At 32.6% G+C, this 26,467-nt stretch overlaps 1 protein-coding gene across 2 annotated transcripts in view; it reads right to left on the reverse strand.

Moving 5' to 3' along the window:
• The window catches only part of ASXL3 (ASXL transcriptional regulator 3), a 261,137-nt gene that overhangs the window by 51,335 nt on the left and 183,335 nt on the right, over positions 1-26,467 (reverse strand). For both annotated transcript variants that reach the window (XM_074206270.1, XM_074206271.1), the window contains exon 8: positions 17,912-18,075. In XM_074206270.1, the coding sequence (XP_074062371.1) occupies positions 17,912-18,075 (164 nt within the window). The remainder of the gene's footprint in view (positions 1-17,911; positions 18,076-26,467) is intronic.

The raw sequence follows: 26,467 nt of genomic DNA on the forward strand, positions 1-26,467 counted from the left end.
AGTTGATTACCATCCATCAAGGACAATCCCTTTTCAAAAGGTATTTAACTAATGGGTGGTCTCCAAGGTTCATCTTTGGCCACAAGAGAAACCACTGACCTCAATTTATTGATTATTTGCTAACCATAATTAATAAACTGATTATTAATTACCCAGAAATTATGTCTCTCAGACTTTTCATATAACTCATGTCCTTACAGTGTAGAAAGGATTACTATATTCATTGTCTTACTGAATGATCACAATCATCCTATTAGTTAGACAAAACAATTATTTTCTATTCACAGTTTAAAATGGGAAAAACAGATGTAAATGGCTCACCCAAAATCATGTATCTAGTAAAAAGGTATACAAGGCCTGGAATCAAAGTATTTTTACTCAGGTTCTTTATACACTTTTCTCTAAAACAACATGCCTCACCTTAAGACCAATCTAATGCTAAAGACACATTTTATAAATACAAATGTGAATTTCACCAAGGATTATAAGTACTCTCATAGAATAGATGCAAAATATGCTTGCCAATAACCAATAAATGGCTATTGAGCTTATAAATAAACAATGGCAATATTATTCAAATTAAGTTTATAGATTTATTTAAATAATCAAGAGCTTTGCCATGGAGATAAATGCAGTAATAAAAATTTATGTGAAAAGAGAAAAGAACTGCTCCTTTCATCCTATTCAGGGGAGCCACTGTGATATAGAAAAACATTTAGGATCTGTATGTAAAGAACAACGACAAAGAAGAGGAAATAAAGTTAAAAGATGAAATATAAAATATAAATGAAATATAATATCAGTACATCACTATTACTTTATTATGATTAATATACATATATTATAGTATAATTATATACTATAATATAAATTAATCACAAATGCCATCAGATACATGGTTTTGTAGTTTAGAGTTTTATGATCATTTTATATGTATATTTGAATTTTAATTTGTTTAGGGATAGTATGTCATAACAAAAGGACTCCCTCTGACACTAAGCAAGTCATTTAACATAACAAAGCCTCCATTTATTTAACAATAAAATGGGGATTAACAAAATATGTTCTACATTTTATATTGTGAGGATCCAATGAAATAATCATTAAAAAGTTCTATTTAAATATATTATTTATTAAATTCATCCCACAATGTTTAAGTTTAATCCAATTCAAAATTTAGCTATGACAGATGCTCTGCCCTCATGGAATTTATATTCTACTAGGAACTTGGTCAATATACATATAATTGCACTGTGCACAAATATACATTAACAAAAAGGTATACTACTTGAGGTCAGGAAAGGTAAGAGAAGTGGCACTTAAAGTAAGTTTCTGTTTTTAATTGTTATCTTTTTTAAAAATTCTTTTCCCCTACTTTATCCTGGAACACTTTCATTATAATGATGACAACAATAATCACCAACTAAATACTTCAGTAAAACCAATTAACACTTAAAGAACAACATCATGCAAGCATATTCCACATCTAGTAGCAAAGCAGGAAAGAGTGTTATGACTGTGGTAGAGGGAGGAGACAGTAGCTAAGAGGGAAGAGTTGATAATGTGAAATATTGTAGAGAGGCAGAAGCTGGGAGCTAGAACTTAAAAAAAAAAGGGCACCTAACATTTGGTCATTTATCTAGTCTCAGGAGTAGTGAAGACAAGGATGATTTTGTAAGGAATTGGGGGAGGAGTCGAAGTTGTGAAATAGAAAAATCGTATAGACTTTTCCAAGAAAACTAAAACTAGAAGGCAATGTCCTGAAAAAGGCAGAAAGGAATTCATTCAAGGACACAGATAGTGGTATTATTATATGCAAAAAGGAGGAACAGAAGATGGCAAAGTAGAGAAGCACTCAGCCAAGCTCTCCCAAAATTCCCCTCCAAATGACTTTAAATTAAAGCCTCAAATCAAATTCAGGAATTGAAGAAGCAACAAAAAGTGAGAGTGAGATATTCTTCCAGCTGAAGAAAAACAAAGGAGGTTGGAAAGAGAGCAGTCACGTGGCCCAAATGGAAAAAACACCTTTGGATGGGACTAGGTAATGGAGACAGTAGCAGCAGCAGCAGCAGCTTTGGCAGTTCTTAAATCAGTCAGTAAGACAACCAGACAACTGGTTAGAAAAAATATCATTGTGCTAAAACTGAACACAGGATCAGATGATGTCTGGCAACTCCACTGTCTAAACCAATTTCTGGGAGTAGCTTAAGGCCAGACAGAAGCAATTTTGGTCAAGAAAAAGTGGGAATCTTGAGGAGCAGTATCACTTTCACAGACTCAGAAACAGTATCATTTCCATTCCCATGTAAGGAGAGTCTTGAGGAGCAGGACTGACTATAATTCCAAGGATCAGGGCCTTCTTGGTAAGGACCAGTATACAGATCAAGAAAGCAGTGACCCCAGCTTTCCCCAGATCATGTCACCTTGGAAGCACTGAAAACTTCCTTGGAAGCACTGAAAACTTCCAAAACCTCAGAACCAGTTCTGAAAACAGGAGTTAAGAAGAGGGGGGATAAGTCAACATCAACTCAAATCTAAATTTATTCTAAAAGAAAATACAGACCCAAACATGATTGTGAGAGAAACAACTATTTCTCTTTTGTATTAATAACTACTTATTGAATGAACTGATGCTAAGTGAAGTAAGTAGAACTAGGAAAACATTATATACATTAACAGCAACATTGTGAGATGGTCAATTATTACAGATGCAGCTCCTCTCAGCATTTCAGTTAACAAAGGAACAATCTTAAGAGATGTCTTATGGAAAATCTATGGAGTTTAAATGCAGAGCAAAGGATACTATGTACCCTTTAAAAAATTTCTTATGTTTTTTCTTTCTTTCTCATGGTTTTTTCCCTCTTAGTTTTAATTTCTCTTTCATAACATGGGTAATATGGAAATATGTTAGACATGATTGTACATGTCATGCTGGGGGAGTAGGGTGAGTGAGAGGGTGAGAGAAAAATGTGGAATGGTTTTGATACCTAAACAGAAAGAAAACTAGATCAATTTTCTCAATGAAGATTGACATAAAAATTTACAGCAATATAGCAAAGATTATACTCTATGAATGCGTGGGATTTATACCAGGAATGTAAATAGTGATGGTTCAATATTAGGGAAACTATCAGTACAACTGATCATATTAATAACAATAACAACAAAATCATGACAGAAAGCCTTTGAAAAAATATAATACCCATTATATTAAAAAAAAAGACTAGGAATCAATTGATCTTTTCTTAAAAATGTAGTAACTATCAAAAAACAAGAGTAAACAGTATCTGTAACAGGGAGAAATATGAAGCCTTTCTAAAAATTTCAGGACTGAAGCAAGGATGCCCATTATCAATACTATTATTCAATACTGTGCTAGAAATGCTATCCATAAAAATATACAAGAAAAAGAATTTGAAGGAATAGTGAGGAATCAATCATTTGCAGAAGATATGACAATACACTTAAGAGAATCAACTAAAAAACCAAGCTAAAACAATAATTTCAGCAAAGTTTCAAGATATAAAATGTTTAGTCATTTCATTGTATCCAACTTTTTGTGACTTCATTTAGGATTTTGTGGGCAAAGATAGTGGAGTGGTTTGCATTTCTATAGCTCATTTTAGAGATAAGGAAACAAGGTAAACAAGGTTAAGTGACTTGTCCAGGGTCACACAGTGCTAAATGTCTGAGGTCACATTAGAACTCTGTTTTTCTGTCTTCAGACTTGACACTCTTATCAACTGTGCCACCTAGATGTTCTAAAGGATTTCAAATAATTCCACATAAATCATCATTTCTGTATACTACCAGCAAAATCCAGGAGGAAGAGACAGAGAAATTTCATTTCAATTCTAAGTTAATTTACTCACTCAGTCCCAATAACAAAGCACCAAAGAATTTTTATAGAGCTAGAAAAAAATTGTAACAAAACTCATCTAATATAACAAAAGGTAAACAATACTAAGGAACCAATGAAAAAAAAAATTAAAGAAGGCAGCTGCGAAGTTCCAGATTTCAAACTTAATTATAAAGTGAGAATTGTCAAAACAATCTGGTATTGACTAAGAAATAGAATGTTGGATCAGTGAAATATATTTGAGAAATAGTAATACATATTAGCAATTGATTTGGATAACCAAATAAACCTAAAGACCCAAGCTTTCAGGATAAGAACTCTACATCTGACAAAAAAAATACTGGGAAAATTGGGAAGTAGTTTGACAGAAACTAGGCAAAGACCAACATGTCATACCATATACCAAGATGAAGTCAAAGTGGATAAATGATGTAGACATAAAGAGTTCTATCATATGTAAATTAGGGGAGATGAGAAAAATGTACCTGTCACATTAAGGGATTAAGGGGTAGAGTTTATGACCACTAAGAAACAAATATCATAGAAAATAAAAGTTAATTTTGATTCCATTAAATTAAAAAAGCTTTAGTGCTCCTGAAACAAAACTAAAGTTACCAAAATTAGAAGGAATACAAGAAATTAGGAGGAAAAAATTTGCAACAAGTTTCTCTTAAAAAGGCCTTATTCATTGCCCAAATGACAAATGGTCAAAGAATATGCAAAGGCAATTTACAGATGAGGAAATCAAAGCTATCCATAGTCATATGAAAAACTTCTCTTAAATCATTACTGATTAGAGAATTGCAAATTAAAGCATCTCTGAGATACCACCTCACACCTCTGATTTCCTTTTTTTTCTTTAAATTTTGCTTCAACAGCAGTGGCAGCATGCTATTTGTTGACAGAAAACTAGAAGTTAAAAGACATAGAACTACATTACTAAAACCAAACAAAATATTAATATATCCTATGATGGCCCTATCCTGATGTCTCAACATGGTCGATCCTACCATGTTTTAGGAATGCTATCATTCCCAAGATGAGCCCAAGTGTGAAGGAGAGATATTTGTCCTCTGATTAGCTAGTAGCTATAGAATATTTTTGATTTCAACTCACAAAGTTATCTAGCTGTTTGATTAGGAGGCTGAGATGTGTTAACAATGGAGGGAATGACCCCACCAATGAAATCACAGGTTTCATAAAGGAGTGAAGGAATAATTGAAAAAAGAAAGAGAAAATGTTATCTATCACTGTATTGTTTTGCAACTGCAGAAATGCCTAGAAAATGAGCCTTTCTGAAAAAAGGAAAATTAGATAGTGTTGAAGAATTTGTCACTAAAGAAAGAAATGTGAGAAAATATCAGCAATCAAAAGAGTTCTTAGATATACAGCAACTATATTGAAGCAGAACTCTCTCTAAGAGATATTCCACAGTTACATTCCCACATATACAGGCAGGGATTTAAGTATACCATATGTTCTCACCCACAGGATACTCATGATCTACATACAAACAACCAAGACGGCTATTTTATGTTCTAATTTTGTTCCAATGGCAAAAGAAAAAAACTTTTAAAACTCTCAGATGACTTAAAGATAATTTGCCAATGACAAATTTTAACCTCATCACAAGCAGGTGTTCCTATTTGACTAGAATACAGCTATACCCAAAGATAATAATTTAGTTACCAAAGTCTTCATTTTGTGACATGGCTATCACTTCATTAAAAGAGAAAGGTTCCTTGGATAGCTAAATACAAGTAAAAAAATAGCCCACTTCAGATTTTTAGAAGGAAGACATCTTTCGGGTACTATAATTATCTTTAAACTGATAACAATTTGAGACATATGAGCCACACTCAAATAAAAAAAAAATCCAAAACCTAATAGAAACTGGTACTGGGTAAAGGTATCTAACAAATTGATAAAGGCAAAACAAAAAATACCCTGGAAAAATGTAAAGATGGGATTTCTCTTTTTCATAGTGCCACCAGAAAACAAAGATGTCCTTACCCCTGCAGGCATATAGAAGACTCCAAAAACAAATACAAACATCTGTTTACAAAATGAAATGTGATTTAGTTAATTTAGGAATTGTCTAAAACAAGAAAAGCCACAATAACACTGACAATCATTCTAGTATGCTTTGTCAAAAACGGCAGAAGAGTTCAGTCAGGCAGAGCTAAATGTACAAAACTAAATGAAAAATGTAAATGAAATAATAAATCTGACAAAATGAGAAGAGCGCAGGTTGAAAAGGAGTTCAGGAAAAAAATAAGAAGATCTGAATATGCATGACAGCATTTTAATTGTCTTCCTATCAGGCAATGTGCAATCACATTTTACAGCCTCACAAAATAACTTCCATTAAGCACTTTGTAAAAATATAGATTTTCATCCCTACACGCCAAACATAACAGATTTAACTACAACATCGGTGCTTGAGAAGTAGGTTTGAGAGTTTAAAAAAATGGCAAAAAGAAGCAAAAATCTATCAGTTTGACAACTGGTGATAATTGGATATGTCCAAATTATTTTACACCCTCTCCCAGCTAAATGAAACTCAAAGAAGGTTATAGAAGAATGCTGCTTGTGGTTAAAAAAACCTTCTGGTAAATTTTTATGCTGAGAACCATGCAGAGATGAAATGTGTAAAAGAAAAATTTAATGATCAAATCAAGAAAAAAAATTTAATTTCGAGGATGGGATATATATCTTATGCTGAAAATTACAGAATGACAAAGGGGAAACCCTTCCTTTCTCTTAGCTTAAGAGTTCAAAAAGGAATACTAGCACACTAGTTTATATATATGTAAATACTAATACTATTGCCATGACTGGGAAGTTTCCAGGAAATCAGGATGTCTCCAATGTGACAAGGTTCAACACATATACAGAGTGAACACTTAATTCAACTCAAACAGTTTGAGCATTTCTATCAATGAACAAAAGAGTGTAGAGAGAAATCGTGGATAATTCCCCTCCTAGATAGTAAGCAACTTGTTCCCTCCAGAACTTAGTGCAACCAACAGTTATTTCGTAATTTTTTTAATTGAATGACTCAATGAAAATCTATAAACTCCCCTGAAAACTTAAGTCAAGATTAGCCTATTTGTATATGATTATAGATGGACTCTCAGAAGCCACCTTGGGCAAGAACATTTTATTTTAATAAAAGACAAAAGATTTATCTTTTCTCTATCAGTGTGGAAAGAGGCAATTTAAGTTTGTAGGTACCTACAGGTAAACTTAGAAGAAACTTCCACAACCAAATAGTTACTTATTTCAATAAAAGATAAATGGACTATCTTATTACATTATTTCTCCATCTAAGGAATTACCAAAGAATATTCTTAAAGAGATAGAGTAAATCACTTCAGTTATTTACTGTATATATGACAATTTCAAAAAATTATCAATGAAAAGCAAGTCTGGGACAAAAAGAATAATTTATAGAAAAATTAAAATAATTATATCCATAAACTAAACTCTTAAGCAATAATGAAATTTTATTTAAGAAAGGAAATATTTTTGGCAAAGGAAAATTAATACACAAGTGATTTGTTCCAGATTTATTCCAGCTGAAATACAATCAAGTGTCCTGAATTTAACAAGAGTCATGGTGGCTCAGTCAGTCAGCTTTAAACATAGAATGAATGTCTTTTCTCTCTATTTTCTTATTTTGATTAACTTTTTTTGAAGTAATGAAAGACCTATGGGAATTGACAGATTTACTTATTTTCTTGGCCTAATAATCTAATGAGTAGCATTAAAAGGCTTCTAAAGAAAGCACAGAATTAGTTAAATGAAATTTATACTGAAATGGAGATTTACTGAAGTTACTTGTAATTACTCTAAAGATTTTGTTCAAGCTAAGCTTTGTTTTCACTGAGTACAAGTCACTTCACATGAGATGAACTTACAATGAATAACCTTTGTCCAAAAACAAAAGATTCTACTAGGTGCAAAAGCAGACTATACTAGGTGCAAAAACAAGAGAGGATTATAGTAATGTGCTGTTAAATAAAGCCAAAGAGTCCATCTATTGGGATAAAAACTGCTGGAAAAATTGGAAGTTAGTATGGAAGAAACTTAGATTAGACCAACACCTTTACCAAGATAAGATCCAAATGGTTAAAAGATTTAGACATAAAAAACAATACTATAAGCAAATTAGAAGACCAAGGACTAAATTTACCTGTCAGATCTATGGAAAGGGGAGCAGTTTATGACTAAGACAGGAAAAGTTGGAGAACATCACCAAAAACCAACTAGATGATTTCGATTACATTAAATTAAAAAGCTTTTGTACAGAGAAAGCCACTGTAACCAAGATCAAAAGAAATGTAGTAAATTGGGAAACAATCTTTACAACTAATGATTCTGACAAAGGACTCATTTCTAAAATATGCAGAGAACTGAGTCATCATTTTTAAAACAAAAAGCCATTCTCCAATTGACAAATGGTCAAAGGATATGCAAAGGCTACTTACAGATGAGGAGATCAAAGCAATCCATAGCCATATGAAAAACTGCTCTAAATAATTAATTATTAAAGAAATGCAAATCAAAGCTTCTCTGAGGTACCACCTCACACCTCTCAGACTGGCCAATATGACCAGAAAGGATAATGATCATTGTTGGAAGGGATGTGGGAAATCTGGGACACTATTACACTGTTGGCGGAGCTGTGAACTCATCCAACCTTTCTGGAGAGCTATTTGGAACTACGCCCAAAGGGCAACAAAAATGAGCATACCCTTTGATCCAGCAATACCACTACTGGGTCTATACCCTGAAGAGATGATGAAAAAGGGTAAAAACATCACTTGTACAAAAATATTTATAGCAGTCCTGTTTGTGGTGGCAAAGAATTGGAAATCAAGTAAATGTCAATTGGGGAATGGCTTAACAAACTGTGGTATGTGTATGTCATGGAATACTATTGTTCTATTGGGAACCAGGAGGGACAGGAATTCAGGGAAGCCTGGAGGGATTTGTGTGAACTGATGATTAGTGAGATAAGCAGAACCAGAAAAACACTGTATACCCTAACAGCAACATGAGCGTGATGTTTAACCTTGAAGAACTAGCTCATTCCATCAATGCAACAATCAGGAACAATTTTAGGCTGTCTGCAAAGAAGAGTGCCATCTGTATCAGATAAAGAGCCATGGAGTTTGAACAAAGTTCAAGGACTATTCCCTTTAATTTAGGGGAAAAAACCCAGCTATTTTATTGTCTGATCTTGTTATCTCTTAGACTTTTTGTCTCTTCCTTAAGGACATGATTTCTCTCTCATCACACTCAATGTGGATCAATGTACAACAAGGAAACAAAGTAAAGACTGACAGATTGCTTTCTGTGGGGGTGGGGTGGGGGGAGGGAAGTAAAATTGGAGGGAAAATTGTAAAACTCAAATAATATCTTTAATAAAAAAAATTCTGAACTAGCCTAAATATGCTGCAATAAAAACTGTTTTAAATATAAATTTGTTAAATATAAGAAATACTAAAGAGTCCTAAGGAAAACTTCGTGAATAACTTCTAACATTTGGAAATGACAGGGATAGATAGTATTGGAAAAGTTTTTAAAAAATATATTGCCTAAATATTAAGGTATTTGATTCAGAATAGTGAATATTTTTCAATGCTCCCATCCTATCTATTAATTTCAATGGAGTCTGGTAATGGGTAAAGCAAAACAAGAAATGCCAGGTGAAGTCACTGAAAGCATTTAAAAAATAAAATCATTAGAAAACAGGTAAGATACAAATCAAACTACTAAGACTTGATTTTACAGAACTTGAAAAATATAACAAAAAGTAATCTGGAATCAAATCAATATGCACTTATTAAACATCAAGTATGTGCCAAACATTGCTAGAAAAACAAACAAAAGTCTGCTTTTGAGCAATTTAGTCTAATTGAGAGGAATAAAAGTTCTAGAATCTCAAGGGAAATAAAAATGTGGGAATGGAGGAGGAATAGCACAGACCTTAAACTATCATAAAGTAGTAATCAAATCTATTTGAGAATAGTTTAGAAATAGACAAATAGACAGGGTTAAAACCACCAGGTAAACAGTAGTTAGAAATAATAACTCAATATAGTTCAATGTTTGATGAGTCTAAAGAAGTAAACTACTAAGAGAAGGATTTGCTATTAAACAAGAATTAGAAAACAAGATGGTTAAAAAAAAGAAACAGAGTCAAACTTCTCATTCCATTTAATGTAAAAAGTTCTGATTTTATATGCAACCTAAATATAAAAGGGTACTTCAATTAAAAGTTGGAAGAAAATTCAATCTGTATCTTTCACAATTATGACCATGGGAACATGAATTAATATGTTTTTAAATTATCTAGATTTTTGACTACATTGTTCCCTCTATTCCCTCCTACAGAGCCATTGTTAGAAAAAAAATTTGTAAACTAGAAAATAAAGTTTAGTATGTCTACTGAAAATATTAACAAGTTCAACTATACAGAGAGCACATCATGGCTGGCCATGTTCAAAAAACCAAACAAATGCTTGCCAAAAAGACTATTTTTTGGAGAACGCACACAAGGCAGGTGCTCACAGGGAAGTGAGAAGAAAAGATACAGGAATACCCTAAAGGTTTCTCTTAAGAACTTAAGAATTGGGGTGGCTAGGTGGTGCAGTGGATAGAGCACCGTCCCTGGAGTCAGGAGTACCTGAGTTCAAATCTAGTCTCAGACACTTAATAATTACCTAACTCTGTGGCCTTGGGCAAGTCACTTAACCCTTTGCAAAGCCTTGCAAAAACCTAAAAAGAAAAAAACAATAGAACTTAAGAACTGATCATGCAGTATAGGAGACAGTGGCACAGGACTGTCCAGACTGGTGTCCTATGAGCAAGGCAGAATTGAAACAACTCAAAGGAAAGGTATGTTTAGAGTATCCACCTCGGGTATTCACATGTACTATTTGTGCCCAACCTGTATTACAGCATTACCAGTTCGTATTGGTTTGATCAAACACAGTCAGACAACACTGTTAACCTGTCTTTAACATAGAAATGTCAATTTGGTCTTCTTAAATAATAAAGGATAAGACTCAAAAAACCTACACAGAGATGGAAATAGATACAGATATAGATACAGATACAGCTATGTGTGTATGTAGTGTTTGATATAGCCTACCCACCTCTACAAAGAAGGCAAAGAGGTAATTTTCAATTTCACAACTTTCAATTTTCAATTCTTTGCAAATGTTATTCTATTTAAATTGCTTAAGTCATGTATATTGTTTTCCTTGTTTTGCTTCATTTTTTTCAGTTTATGTACGGTTTTCCCATGCTTCTTGACTTTCACAATCATGATATTCCATTACATTAATGTACCACAATTTGTTTAGCTTTCCCTAAGTGATGTACATCAGTTTTGCTTCCAGTTCTCTTTTACAGAAAAAAAAAATGCTGCTATTAATGTTTTGGGATATAACTTTCCTTTTATTAATGACCCCTTTAAATATATGCCTATCAATCAAATGGTATGGAGATTTAATCACTTTCTTTTAAAAGTTCCTGACTGTTTTCCAGAATGACTAGACTAGTTGTAGAATGCTATTCTTTCTACAACTCCTCTGATACTGACTATCCCAACCTTTCTTCTTTTTTCGTCAATTTGTTGCATATGAATTGAAATGTCAGTTGTTTTTATTTCCATATTAATGATGTAAAGCATTCTTTCACATTGTTGTTATTCACTTGCAAATCTTTGGAGAGCTATTAGATGACATTCCCTGATCATTAATCTATTGGAAAATGGCATTTATTCTTATACTTAATGTTATTATATTAAGATTAATATACTTTTATCAGAGGTTATTTGAGTCAAAGGTTTTTTTCCCTTATTGATGACATTCTTTTTAGCCAGTACCATTAATTTCATTCACGTAAAAATCTTTCAACTTTTGTAATCAGCTCTAGTCCTTGTTTGGTTAAGAATTTATTCCTTAGTTATAACTATGAAAAGTCTTTAAATTTCTTCTCTTGTAAATTAGCATTAGTTATGATCTTTGGGCATATATCCATTCAAATCATATATCCATTTTGTACTTATTATGGCATATGGTATACAATAATGATCTAAATCTAATTCTTGATTGAGTATTTTTCAGTTTCCTCAACAATTCTTGTCAAATAGGAATTTCTTTCCTATTTAATTTTGTTTGGAGATGAATGAGTTCACTGTATTATTGAATTCATTTTTTTCTGATCTCTTCCTTGTATAATCTATTGAATTTGTTGACTTTTTATGTTTTAACAGATCCCTAATCATTCTGATCATTTCTTTATAACTGGAAGAAAGTGCTATTCCTCTTTTCCTGTTTAGATTTTTTCTCCATTATTTCCCTCAATTGTCTAGATCTTTTGTTCCTGCAAATGAACTTTGTTATTATTTTACTAAGCTCTGTACAGTAGTTATTTGCTAGTTTGATTAGTATAGCACTAATTCTGTAAATTTATTGGGGCAGTTTCTTAATTTTTATCATATTATTTTATTGTGTTATACTAGAAATTTGGGAAATTCCATTCAAAGCACATATGCATCTAATTTAGTACCAGCTCTTGGTACATAAAGATAAAACAAAAACTCCTTCTTACCCTCAAGCTTACATTCTAAGTTAACCCAGAAATGAATACTGAATATATTATTAGTTATTTAAATTGATTTTCTTTATGCAGATTTTTATAATTGTATCTATACAGGCATTGTGCATATAAGTAGCATTTTCATAGTCAAAACAAATTAGAAACAAAGTGGATAACTAAGGAATGGCTAAATAAATTGTGGTACATTGAATATTATTACACTGTGTTAATGGAATAATACCACATTGTAAATAATGGCAAAAATGAGGAATTCAGAGGAACATGGGAAGATATGGGGCAGGCTGGTGGCAGAATAGATAGTATGCCAGGCCTGGAGTTAAGAAGCACCAAGTTCAAATCCAACCTTAGGTTAGTGGTTGTGTGACCCTGAGAAGTTCATTAAACTATTTTTTTGCCTGCTTCCTTTTCTTTAAAATGGGAATATCTCATGATAGGATTATCATAAGAATCAAATGGGATAATAATTATAAAGTACTTAACAATGCTTAGTCAATAGAAAGCACTATGTGAATGCTAGCAGTACTAGTACTAATAGCACTAGTAGTACTACAACTATAGCATTAGTAGTACTACAAATGAATGAAGGATAAAATGAACAGAACTAGAATAATTCATAGAATGATGACCATATAGGTAAAAAAAATTTAACAAATATGAACATTTGCATAACTATAGTGATTACCTTTGATCCCAGAAGAGAAAAAAGAAAAGTACTTCCTTTGGTTGGTAAGGTGAGAGAATATGGTTAGAATGCCACAGATGCTATCAGGCATGGTCATTGTATTATTTTTTTTTCCCTTTAAAAAAGAAAGGTTTACTACAGAAACGTTAAGTAGCAAGAGAGAGTGGAATATCAAACTGGAAAACATTAGTGTGATATAAAATCAAAAGGCAACTCCTACCAAAGAAAAAATTTAAGCCTAGTAACCCTGAATAGACATATATTTAAATGTCCAAGAAAGAGAAATAAATATAAGTAAAATAGAACAAATTAGAGGGAACAAGAAACAAATTGAAATAGAGGTGAGAAACCAATAGATAAAAAAGCAATTAAATGATACAAAATTTACTTATAGCAATTTCATTATAGCAATGAAAGTAGAGTTTTTTGAATAGCAAAAGGTCTTTATCTGTTGTGAACACCCCAAAATTTTAAAATAGTAGCACAGCACAATCCTAGTCCAAACAGAAAAATAAAGCCCCTTCCAGGTATTGGTTATGGAAAGAACAGTAAACATCTATAAACTGTCACTACAACAGAAAAAGTAATTCAGCTAGGGAATTCTCTGGTCCAAGCTAGCTCACTTTGTTATTCTAAGATAGGGCTGTGGGAATGTGGGCTGTTGTGACAAGACCTTTCTGTAATTACTAAGTAAGCAAAGAAGCAAAGGATCCTTCTCTAAACAGGAGGAAGAATGTGATACTATTAACTGTGGGGGGTGAGGGGGGGGAAGAAAATTTTTAAAAATCAAATCCTAGTATTTCAGCTAGGACTCCTAGATTGCAGTCTTTAATGTGGAAAAACATGAATCAGTAAAACTAGTTGGTCTCGAGCTTTACCTTCTAAATGACAAAGTCTTCACTAATTTCTGTAAGAAGAAAGTAGTAAGTAGTCACTGTAGAATCTATGAAACTAATGTTTAAGAAGAAAGGTCAATGTTTATTATAGCAATATGTCTAAAATGTTTCTACTGAAGTCATGAAACATTGTTTATTTGTAGAACCTAACCATGAGTTGGCAGTGATAGATGAATAACAATTTGGGGAATTCCACTCAATGAACATATGTATTTAATTTAGCACCAACTTGGCTAGGACCTCAGTACATAAAGACAAAACAAAACAAAACAAAAACCACCCCATTCCCTCAAGCTTACCTTCTAACTACAGTAAGGGATGATTAGGTATTTACAAGTTTAACATTTAAAATTATCTTTGTTTTTTTTGGCATTAGAATTGTCTTTATTAAAAGATCTTGTTCTACAACCAGATGAAGGAATAAATGAAATGTCTTACAAGATCATAGATCTACAATTGTAAGTTTGAAGTATTAAAAGTACATCTAGTCTAAATTCTTCCTACTACAGCTAAAGAAACTAAAATCCAAGAACATTAAGTGACATAGTCAAGTTAACAGAGGTGGTGGTAAAATTTGCAAAGTTACCTCTGGAGTCTATGCTCTCATGCTCTATTTCCTACTCTGTTCTTTCTCCAAATAAGGTTACCTAGGTCTTTGTTCTTTAGAGGTACTGGAACTAATATTCTGATTTTACCTTTACTATTATATAAATATAAAAATTACTAAGTATACAAAGAGCATATGAAAAAATTCAGCAGTCCATTATTTAATTGATAAAAATATAACCTGGCAATATAGGTCAAGACACTGATCAATCACTAAACATTTACTAGTCACTTCATATGTTCCAGGCATTATGCTAGAACTTCAGATTCAAAGAAAAAGTGAAATTTTCCTGGCTTTCAAGGAGCTTATATTATATAGATGGAATAACATAAGAATATTAAAAATATGTATGCACAAAAAATGAACAAAATAATTGTGCCTTATTAACTGTCTTTATGAGTTGTTATGGTCCCTAAACCCCAAATCATTACCTGATAATCAGCCCTCTAAGATGAGTCTCTCAGATCATGGTTAGCCTGGTCCTCAGATAATACAAATTTTCAACACCAGGTTTATTTAAAAAACAAGCAAACCTTTTTGACTTTTTAGGATCACCCTTTTAATGTTAAAAGGAAGCAAGTATGGTAAGTATTTATATTGAAATGACTGGCCCATTGCCTGAGAGTTTTCATCCTTTTCCCTTACTACTAAGGCCTAAGGCAGGAAGCAGGGGAGATGTTATCTATTATTCATCTATAAAACATGGAACAGTATTAAGTGTTGGATATTTTTAGACAAATGTTATAAATTATTAGACAACAAGAATCCATTATTAAATGTTCAATAAAATATAAAGATTCATTTGCTATCTTCAATAATTTTACAGCTTATGAGAAGGGAAAAATAAATAGGAATATCTGGATATAATTTCCAGAGTGAAGAAAAAGTTGAAACGCCAGGCTTATTAAAATAATTGCAACACAAGTGAACTTTTACTTTTGGTTAAAGGTTTAAGAATTATTTTCTTATCTTTAATCTTATGAAATTACTGTGATTTGTTGGGTAAGTGGATATTTCATTACACATACTAACTGTGGAATAAAAATAATGGCATAATTCTTAAAATCAATATAGGCAGTACATAAAACAATCTTCGCACAAAGTCTGAGTTATTGCAAATATATGAGCTACTTCTGCTCAGGGGGGAAAAATTGAATGTCGTCTTCCATTTGCATTTATAAAGGCTGTGCGACTTCTTTAAATACTCACAGTGTTGCCAACAGAGCCATCAAAAATCAATAAATCATGTACTCATATGCTATAAAATGCTTGGCAAATGCATTAATTTTTCTAATCCAAAATTCTTCGCAAAGGGAACTGTGTAAATGTTCCATTTTTATTTTAATGGTATTCTCCACAGTCAGAATTATGTGCATTATGACTAAGTACAAAATCCTCAACATCACAAAGCTTGATAGGATTTGAAAGAGGCTATGGAACAAAGCATTCAGCAGATAGGCAGCTAACTTACTCAAATGTTCAAAACATGAATTTAAAATAGAGATTAATTAGAATGGACTTAGAATGTTGTAGGGTTTTTGTTTTTTTGGAGGGGAGATAAAAGAGAATGGGCAAATTAAGAAGGTTTTGGTGAGAGTCTGTATCAGGAATGGGGGTAGTATATATAAGAAACTTCTCACTTTTCTAGTACAGCATCCCAGAAAGCAAAGATGTACATTCCTGAAAAATGATGTATATGACTGAACTGACAACACACTATTCATCATTGAAGTGCCATTTGGAAAAGTAATAAAAACCTAAATAAGATTCCACTTAAGTTGACATTTGTTTCTCCAAAAGTCATCCATTAAAAAGGTCATGAAAGACCTCTACACAGGTACAATTTATGGAAGTACAAATTCTAGAAGCTAATGGGGGAGTAAAAAGAGTCTGTCAAACATATTGTAAGAAAACTTAAAGCTACAAAGCATACCCTAGAAGATCTGCACAGAACTACTCCAGATTAAATACAAGCAACAAGTACTCCAGGTAGTTAAGATTTATTTATTATCTGAATGAATGAAACACCATCTCAGCAAGAAATCCCCAGCTCCTCTGGGTGACCCCTGACTTCGATTCTTTTTCTTTGTTTTCATAATCCTATCTCAAACTCATGCTGGTAGCTACTGCTGTTGCTTTTTAACGTACATGACCTGGGATCTTCTACAGTTTCGAACAGACTGAACATATATATATCCTATTTTCCTTCTTGTTCAACAAAATATTTGGGTAAACATCTGCCCTTTTTTCTAGGAGTTTGTAACATCACTAAACACATATGAAGTTAAAATAATATTTTTCTCAAGGTAGTTCCTACAAAAGAAATGAGAAGATATTAGAATATTAAAGACTTTAAATGCTGGGAATAAAAATTAGAGTACGTCATCAACTATTAAGTCCAAACTAAGAAAAAAACTCAAAGACAAAAATTAAAAGAATGTTATTTTCATTTATGTATTTATGTTTGCAAGATGATTATATATTATATCTTATGTTAGTGTTTAAGGGAAAAAAATAGATTATAATGCCTATGAACAACTGTTTAATTACTTAAGGGCAGATTTAATTTTAAAATGTCCCTTCTTGGGGGACAAAAGTTTCCACAATCTAAATAAGATTCTGTGATCATGATCCTAAATTTTTTAAAAGAAATGTTCTTAAAGAGATAACTCTTATTATCTAACATTATCTAACAAACTTATTTTAGAATCTTTTCAATATTTAGAACTCAAACATTATGGCTAGTCAAAAAGAAAAAACAGAAAAAGAGTTGTTGAAGTATTTAGCTAATAGTAAATCCTAATCTATTCTGATATGCTTAGGGTATGAAACGATAAATTTTAAATGCTTTTTAATGAGAGTATGAGAATAAAAACATTTACATATTTTCTTAGAAGAAGATTTTTTAATGCTTCACTCAATATTCCCTCAGGGCAGAGATGTAGCTACTTCAAAGATTTATTTGATAATGGAAAGGAATGCTTGATTTTCTCTGTCAAATAACTTTGCTTTTACTGATTTTTATTACACAATGTACTATATTTTAAGACATAACTGGCTCATTATTGAAATTTAAAATCATTATTATTTTATAGATTAAACTAAGAAATAACATTGAATAAAATGATTCTAATTATTTCAAAGGGGATTATCCTAAATAATAATTCTAGATTTTCTTGTTAACATAACTTCAATTTGAAAAACCAAAGCCTAAAACTTCTACTTACCTGCCTATCTACTTCCGGTAGCAAAAGCAGGAGGTACTGTTGGAAATGTTGAGGTAAGGAAGCAAAAGTGTGTTTGTTTATTAACGCCCTCAGGTTAGTGTTCACAAGAATAGATCCTGGTGTTTCTATGTCAATATCCTCAGCTTTGGTCCATTTCAAGTGTCCTGTGGTAAACAAGCAACAAGTACAACTTTATTGATGTATGGGCTGAATTATACATCATTTTGGCAAGACAGTTAAGTTCCAATCCTTATTTAAAATGCTGATATTTGAAGAGGGGAATTTAATAGCTTCTTCCTTTATATGTTTTCCTTTGACTATTTTATTTGGACCATCTTTCATTAAGAATCACTCATAAATTTTTTTAACTCAAATTGTCATCATGGTTCAGACAACCAAATAAAGTTTCTATATCCCAGTAGCTTATCAAATTGTTGTACTGATGGAGCAGCTAGGTGGTAGAGGGGGATAGAGAAAGTACCAGTCTTAGAATTTGACCTCAGACATTTACTAGTTGTGTGATCCTGGTCAAGTCGTTAACTCTGATTGCCTCCCACTCTTCCTACTTCTCCTAAATTTACTATACTGTCTCTTATATACTATACATGACTTTGGAGTCATGAAAGCAGAGGTTTAAAGTATGGTAGACTAAATGGAAATCCCTTTGTAGAATACCATTTGGAAATTTGGATTTTAAAACATTTACCAAAAATCAGGTTGGTGGAAAAGCCCATTGAAAAACCTCCCACTGAACAACATCTAATATTATACTTTAGTTAAAGGACACAGTACCAAAAATCCTTTTATAAAGAGAGAACCATTTCCACTAAGTTGAAATGATATGAGTTCTTATACTCTTCTGAATATCTGAAGCTTGTCTTTTTACATCTATGACTATAACATCTCAGAGGATTAGCTTTATGGCTCAATGTTTGTTCCTTCACTATATTTTTAATTGTTCTATATTATTCCATCTTTATCTCACAGCCAAATATACTGAAAAAACTACAACTCTCTTGATGAGCTGATTACTCTACTGATACTATATTGTTATGTTATATTATACTATATTATAAAATAAAGATAACTCAATCCAAAAATAAGTTAGCTAGAGTTCACAAACTTCAGAAAATTTTCAGGGCTTAAATATTAATATGGAAATAACAGATAAAGTTTTAACAGATATGAAAGTTCTGAGTTAGAGTCTAGAAAGACTATGGAAAGGGCAATATTAGATATTCTTCCCAGAGTTCATTCATTTATTACACAAGTACATATTGAGCATCTAATAAATGCTTGTAAAGGTATGTAGATTAAAAATGGATAGGATTTGCCTTGGGAGCTGAGAAGAGCTGAGTTTAAGTCCTACCTCTGACATAATTTGTTGACATCCCTCAGTAGATTCAAAGACCACAAGTTTCAGAGAAGGTTTCACACCTTGGATTTTCATATACAGTGAAATCATAAGTCAAATGCTGATGTACTTCCCTGATAAGTGCTAGGATGGAAGCTAAAATAACAAAGATAGACAAATAGGGCCTGCCCTCAAAGAATATCCAATCTATTAAGAACAAAATTTTTTCCACAAAAAAATTTTCAATATATGGAAATATTAAAGATTAGATAACTCTAAAAGAGATGGATTAGAGGCTTCATTATTCATACATAGAATCTAAAATGTCAACATTATAAAAATTAATAGCAACATAGAGTGATGATCAGCTAAGATGGACTTGTTCACCTCAGCAGTTCAATAATCAGAAAGAATTCTACAAGACTCATGATAAAAAAAAATAGAAAAGGAACTGTGGAGCTAAATGCAGACCAAGCTTACTATCTTCAATTTTAAAAAGTTATCTTATGTATTAGGCGATATATATATATATAAAATCAAATTGGGAGGAAAAAATACATAAGATAACTGGCAGGGGTGGGGGCAGGGAAAAGAAAGAGGGATGAAAAATGTAAAACTCAAAACCTTGCAAAAAATCATCACTGAAAACTACTGTTGCATGTAGTTGGGAAAATAAAGAAAATGTTTAAAAAAAAAGAATTTTAAGTGTCTGATATTTTACTATCTATGTAAGCTACTATTCCAATTTGTAAGCAATGAGTTCAACAAATGGGATATTTTGTTAAGATCAAAGATTGTTTTTTAAACTTTCCAGTCCAAGTTAAAAAAAAACCCTCAAACATATTCCTATAACATATATTAAGGTAGAAACTTCCTGTTGAAGAAGTGTTACAAAAACTTATACATTGGTTCTTTTGCCATAGAACTTCATTATTTAGCATACAATTTGAACCAGTTAGCACATTAGGTTATAGATGGCACTTCAATTTCTTTCCATATATAAGAATTTGCCTGCATATACATACTCTCTCTCTCAATGGTCTGAAAGAAAACTAAAAACCAGTATCATACTTCCCAATTAAGCAAAAGATGGAAGACTAAAGCATTGTGATGTGAAGAAGTGTCAACAGAACTTTTACTATTTGTTCTGCATCAAATTACTAATTTTTTATTTTAAATAGATTGGTATTGCTATATTTTTATATTACCCTATCTCTTCCACTTGCTCCCTGATTTGTCCCCTATAATAAAAGTTTTATTTTATTATTTTTAATACATATATTATTTTATTTTTCCCAATTATATGTAAAGATAATTTTCAACATTGATATTTATAAGACTGAGTTCAACAATTTTCTGCTTCCTTCCCTGCTCTCCCCCCTCCCCATGACAGCAAGTAATCTTTTTTAAGTTATGTATGTACAATCATGTGAAGGAATAATTAGAACAAAAGGGGGAAAATAATCATGGAAAAACCCAAAAACAATATTTAAAAGTGAAGATAATGTTCTGGTTTGATTCAGATTCCATAGTTTTTTCTCTGCATGTGGATGGCCTTTAAGGTCCTGATGGTCTTGATCACTAAATTGCTGGGAGGAGCTGTGTCATCATAGTAGATCAAATCACAATGTTGCTGTGAGTGTGTACAATGTTTTCCTGGTTCTACTCACTTTACTTAGCATCAGTTCACTTAAGTCTTTCTAAGTTTTTGTGAAGGTTGGCCACTCATAATTTCTTACAGCACAGTTGTACTCCATCACATTTATATATCACAACTTGTTCAGTCATTTCCCCAGTTGATGGGGAGTCCTCAATTTCCAAATCTTTATTACAACAAAAAAGAGGCTAGAATATTCTTACACATGTGGGTCTTTCCTCCCTTCTTTTATGCTCTCTTTGGGATACAGACCTAGTAGTCATATTGTTGAATCATAAAGCATGCATATGCAACAGTTTGATATTCTTTTGGGCACAGTCCCAAATTGCTCTCCAGAATAGTTAGACCAGTTCTTAACTCCACCAATAATGAATTAGTTGTATTCCCTAAACCTGCAGTTTGTCCATTTCACAGAAATTATCCTATTATTTACCAATAATTACCCTATTGTTTGCCAACATAATAATTTTGCCATTTGTTTATTAATCTTTCAGTTAGGCAACTCTCTCAAAATACAAGTTGTAGAGGAGATGCCAACCTGCACTGGGAGTAGTTTCCTCATTTGAGATTTCCCAAAACCAAAGAAACCAGAGATCTAGTCCTCATCTCTCAACAGTATAGTTATTGTTCAATCATTTCAGCAGTATCTGATTCTTTCATTTGCTTTTCTTGGCAAAGATGCTGGAGTGGTTTGCCATTTTCTTCTCCCGATAATGAAATTTGGGAGACAAAAAGAATTAAGTGACTTGTGTACCACCTTGCTGATGGATATCAGTTCAGTATTAAGGAAAAGGCACTGACTGGAACCACAAGCCCAAGGTTCAAGTTCCACCTCTGACTCTGATTTAAAATTCTGCCTCTGTGATCTTGGGCAGATCAGTTATCCCCTAGAGATTCAGATTTTCTATTTGTAAAGTGCAAGGTTGGACTGGATGATTCATGAGATCTCTTAGAGCACTACATCTAGGATCCTATAGGTGAAAGATAGCAATCCTTTGTAAAAGAATTTTCCAATAATCCTTCCATTGCATAACATGAGAATACTAATGAGGTGAGATGCATCTCATTCCACTCTTGGCAAGAAAATGAGATAGAGTCCAAGATTTATGGTAAGGTCTGTATTGTTCTATTATCAAATAAAAAGCACAACTGGTTGATCAATGTACTAATATGAAATTGGCAAAGGTATTTGGTATATGGCTGAGATTGTAGAGTCAATTCCAAATCAAATCTTTTATCTCTGCAAAGAGAAAATATTTTTTGTGATCTGAGTTTCTAAAACTACCTGAAAAGAGAAACTGTTTTGTGATCTGAGTTTATAAATCTACCCAACCAATAACTAGTAAATGTACCACTGGCAACAGCAACAGAGATGAAGAGAAAGAATATACGTGGTCCAGTATAAACCCACAATTACCACCCCCAAGAAAACAATTCAAAGCAGATGTCCAATCAATATCTTTCTTTATATCTGACACATCTACAAGTTAACACAATACATTTCTAAGACATTTCTCAAATTATTTTCATAATTATATCTACAGAGAGAGTGGTGGCATGCTCAAATTTCCATAGCTTTAAATGATTATCAAATTTCATTATGCTTCTCAAGTGTTAATCCATGCTATCAAGCATAGTAGAGAATATAAAAGGGCAAGAAAGGTTGATGTCATCCTTAGGTTGAATGTCCACTTCTCTTTTTTACAATAACAATGAGACTCCTAGCACCCAGCTGACTCTTGCAATTGGAATAAAATGAATTTCTGAACATAAATGCTTCCACTGAAGAAAACTTTAGATAGCAATATGGTAGCAAAGTTATCATTATCCATCAGTGAGGCATGTTATCCTAGAAGTCCCATAATGAGATAAATATACAAGAAAAAAATATTCAGTTCATCAGGATAAGGGACAATAGAGACTAGATTTAATTTTAAGAATGTTATTTCAGACCAAGATGGACACACCAAATATGGATTCCCATCTGGAATCATTGCAAGAAATATGATCCTGTACTGAGTTATATAAAGAGAGACTGGACCAGTAATTTCACCAATTTAGGGAAGTCACCTAAGGAACTCCCTAAATTGTAAAGAGGAAGCTCATGTCAAAGATGGAACCTGAACCCAGTCTTACTAGCTTCATAGCCTGCTTTGTAGTCACTATTTCTCACTTTCTTTAGTTAAAAAAAATAGAAAATAAAAATTCCTAAAATGAATATTAAATACTAGATGAGTGTAGGGAGGTAATGAACAATTCATTATTCATTTCACTATGCTTGGTATGATTTCATTCATTCAATACATATTCATTAGGCCCCTGAAATGCATAAAATTCCATGAAAGGGTAAAAAAGTATACAATTCCATTGCTCAAGACACAACCCCTAGTTAGAAAGGTTTCTAGTATACACACGATCAGTAGGACATCAGGCCTCCAAAGGAAAGTGCTCTGCAAATTATGAGACCAGGTTAGAAAAAAGGCTACACTTAAATAAGAATAAACTAAACAGGGATGACAGCAAAGTTCACAGGGAAACCTGCCTTAAAAGAGCATTTGAAAATGAACTCCAGCTATTCCTGAATTTCTGCAAGAGGTTCAGGGGACTCCCAAAATGAAGAAATCATTTGGGAGGAAGGGGGGCACAGAGGGAGAGACTAAAGATTTCTGCTTAATATAACTTGCATTTCATTTAAGTATATAATTAGTTCAACTGGTACTTTTCAAAGCTGGTCAAATTATGTTATTCTTTTAGGCTTTCCTTCTGTTTTCAATAAATTTAAATTTAATCAACATAAGTAGTCATCTTAAAATTTTAACTTGTTTTCATAAATATTCTAGTGACATAAGTTGGCCACTGATACTTTGAAAGGAATGTTAGCAAAAATTTATTTTGTGTAAATGTAGTGCTTGTTTAAAGGAAAAATAGCACAAGATAGGGGGAAAGAGGGATGGATTTGTAGTCAGAGAACCAAATTTGTTACTATCTGCGTGATCTCGCACAAGTCAACTCATTCTCTAGGTTTCAATTTCCTCATATATTAGATGAACAGGTGGTATACGAGGCTTCCCAAGGTCGTTTCCAACTTTAAACTTACAAATTCACAATATTTCTAATAAATGTAAGTATATACACTTAAGTATACAGACGCTATAAACAAGTATATAGACACTATAAAAAATGAACTCCATAATATAGGAACAGTTCTTCAGGTTCTCCCACCTCTGGATGTTTTAACAATTCAATTTTCCAGCTCCATGATATTGAATAAGATGGCAAACATAAATATACAGTCTCTTAAACACACACACACACACACACACACACACACTTTTAAATGAATAAATTGATATTTCTGGTTTATGTCAGGATCTAATGCATTTGTAAATAGATTTCTCAGGAATTGATCATCTATCTAATGGTGGACTGATAAAAGGAGAATAAAGTCAGTAGAACCATAAAAACCACTATTCTATGAAACCAATGTAAAAACAAACAACTCTGAAAAAACTTTGATCCAGAGGACAGAAGATAAATGTTACTAACTTCTTGACAAAGTGACAATAAATGAGATCACATTTTTGGACATGTAAAATGTAATTTTTTTTGCTTGACTATGGATATTTGTTATAAGGTAACTCCAACTTTCACATGCCTTTTTAAAGAGAAAGAAAATTAATTTTTAATTAAAAATATAAAAATTTAACTAAAAATTAACAAAAATTTTTTTAAAAAACTAAGTTTGGTGAGCAAAGGAATAAATGAAAGTAGGAACCTGCCAGGATACTTCTCCAAATAGGTAGCCTGCTGATCCCTATTTTAATCATAACAATGTGTACATTCCACAAATAAATATAACACATTTGATCTGGTACTGAATATCATTCCATTTCATAAATATTTCAAACTTCTAAGACTGTATTCTAAGGTCCCAACAGATCCAAAGTCTCACTAATACAGTCCCCCTTAATAGATAGTGGCTACCATCACCCCCCCATCTCTGATTGCTGAATGTTTGTTTCTCTGTTTATTTCCTATGTACTTAAATCAACACCTAGATTCTTTACAGTATAAATCCAAGAGACCTACTTTCAATCACCCTTTGCCTTTCTTTCCCTCTTTTTTTTAGACTTTTTTTTTGCAAGGCAAATGGGGTTAAGTGGCTTGCCCAAGGCCACACAGCTAGGTAATTATTAAGTGTCTGAAGCTGGATTTGAACCCAGGTACTCCTGACTCCAGGGCCAGTGCTTAATCCACTGTGCCGCCTAGCTGCCCCCACTTTTCTTTCCCTCTTGAGAGTATCAGCAGCTACTTAGATATGCTGTTATAAATTTTTTCTCCTTTGGCCAGGTAGACATGCATTCTCAGACCATGCTGTTGTCTTACTTTGACATCTAAAGCTAAATATAGTATCTAGAGGCACCTGTTGTACCTCTAACCAGATGCTGCTACATGATACCAAACTCATGGTTTAACTTTACCACCACTAGCTTCTCTCAGAATATGAGTCTTTTAGATTTTTTTTTATACTGACAAGCAATCTGATAAGAATGTTTTAGGTTAACAAAATTTATGATAAATTAAATTCTCTCAGATTAAGATGAGTCACAGAATCACAGAAATTTAGAGTGTGAAGGGACATCAATAATAATAATGAAGTCCAATACATATCCCAAATAATCCTCATTTCATCATACTTAGGAAGTAGATATTTAACTTCTGCCTGAAGATCTCAAACAAGAGGAACCACAACATCTTAAAGTAACCCATTGCTTTTTTAGACAGCACTAATTGTTAAGAAGACATCAAGCCTAAAATTGCTCTCTACAAATCATAATCATCCTTTGGTTCTGCCTTTTGTGGCTAAACAGAAATAATCTTCTTCCTCTTTCTCAAGGGCAATACTTCAAACACTTAAAGACAGTTATCATGTCTGTCATGATTCAGCCAAGTCTCATTCAGCATGGAGTAAAGGACTTTTCCCAGCTTGGCTGCCAAGCTCTGAATGCTCACTCTCTAGTTTATGAATGTCCTTGCTAAACTGTAATACCAGCAACCAAATTCAATATGCCATATGTGTTCTAAACAGGCAGAAGTAGAGCAGGACTATCCAATTCATTATTCTTTAAAGACTTCCCCTACACATTAACTATTAGTTTTGCTGTCCACTAAAACTTCTAGATTACTTTTTCCCAAAATAAATTGCTGAATGTAGTTGAAAGATAGTCTTTTCCTAGTACGGGATGATAAAAATATCCTAATTATCTTCATATTGTCTGATAACAAACTACAGCAACCCAAGTAAGCATAAACATGTTTTCTTTTTCCTTACAGATGAAAACACTAAGAAAGAAATCAATCACTTGATCTGGTTCCTACAGCAAGACAAAAAAAGGACTAGGTCAGAAGGCATTTTGTTCCTGTCCTTTTAAAATAAATACTGGGCATGGGGGCATATGCTTGTAGTCTCTACTATTAAGGAGATTGAGACCAGTGAACCTCTTGAGCACATAAATTCTAAGTTGCAGTGGGTTAAGATGATTGA

This window comes from Macrotis lagotis, chromosome X, assembly GCF_037893015.1.
Source record: "Macrotis lagotis isolate mMagLag1 chromosome X, bilby.v1.9.chrom.fasta, whole genome shotgun sequence".
Lineage (NCBI taxonomy): Eukaryota > Metazoa > Chordata > Mammalia > Peramelemorphia > Peramelidae > Macrotis > Macrotis lagotis.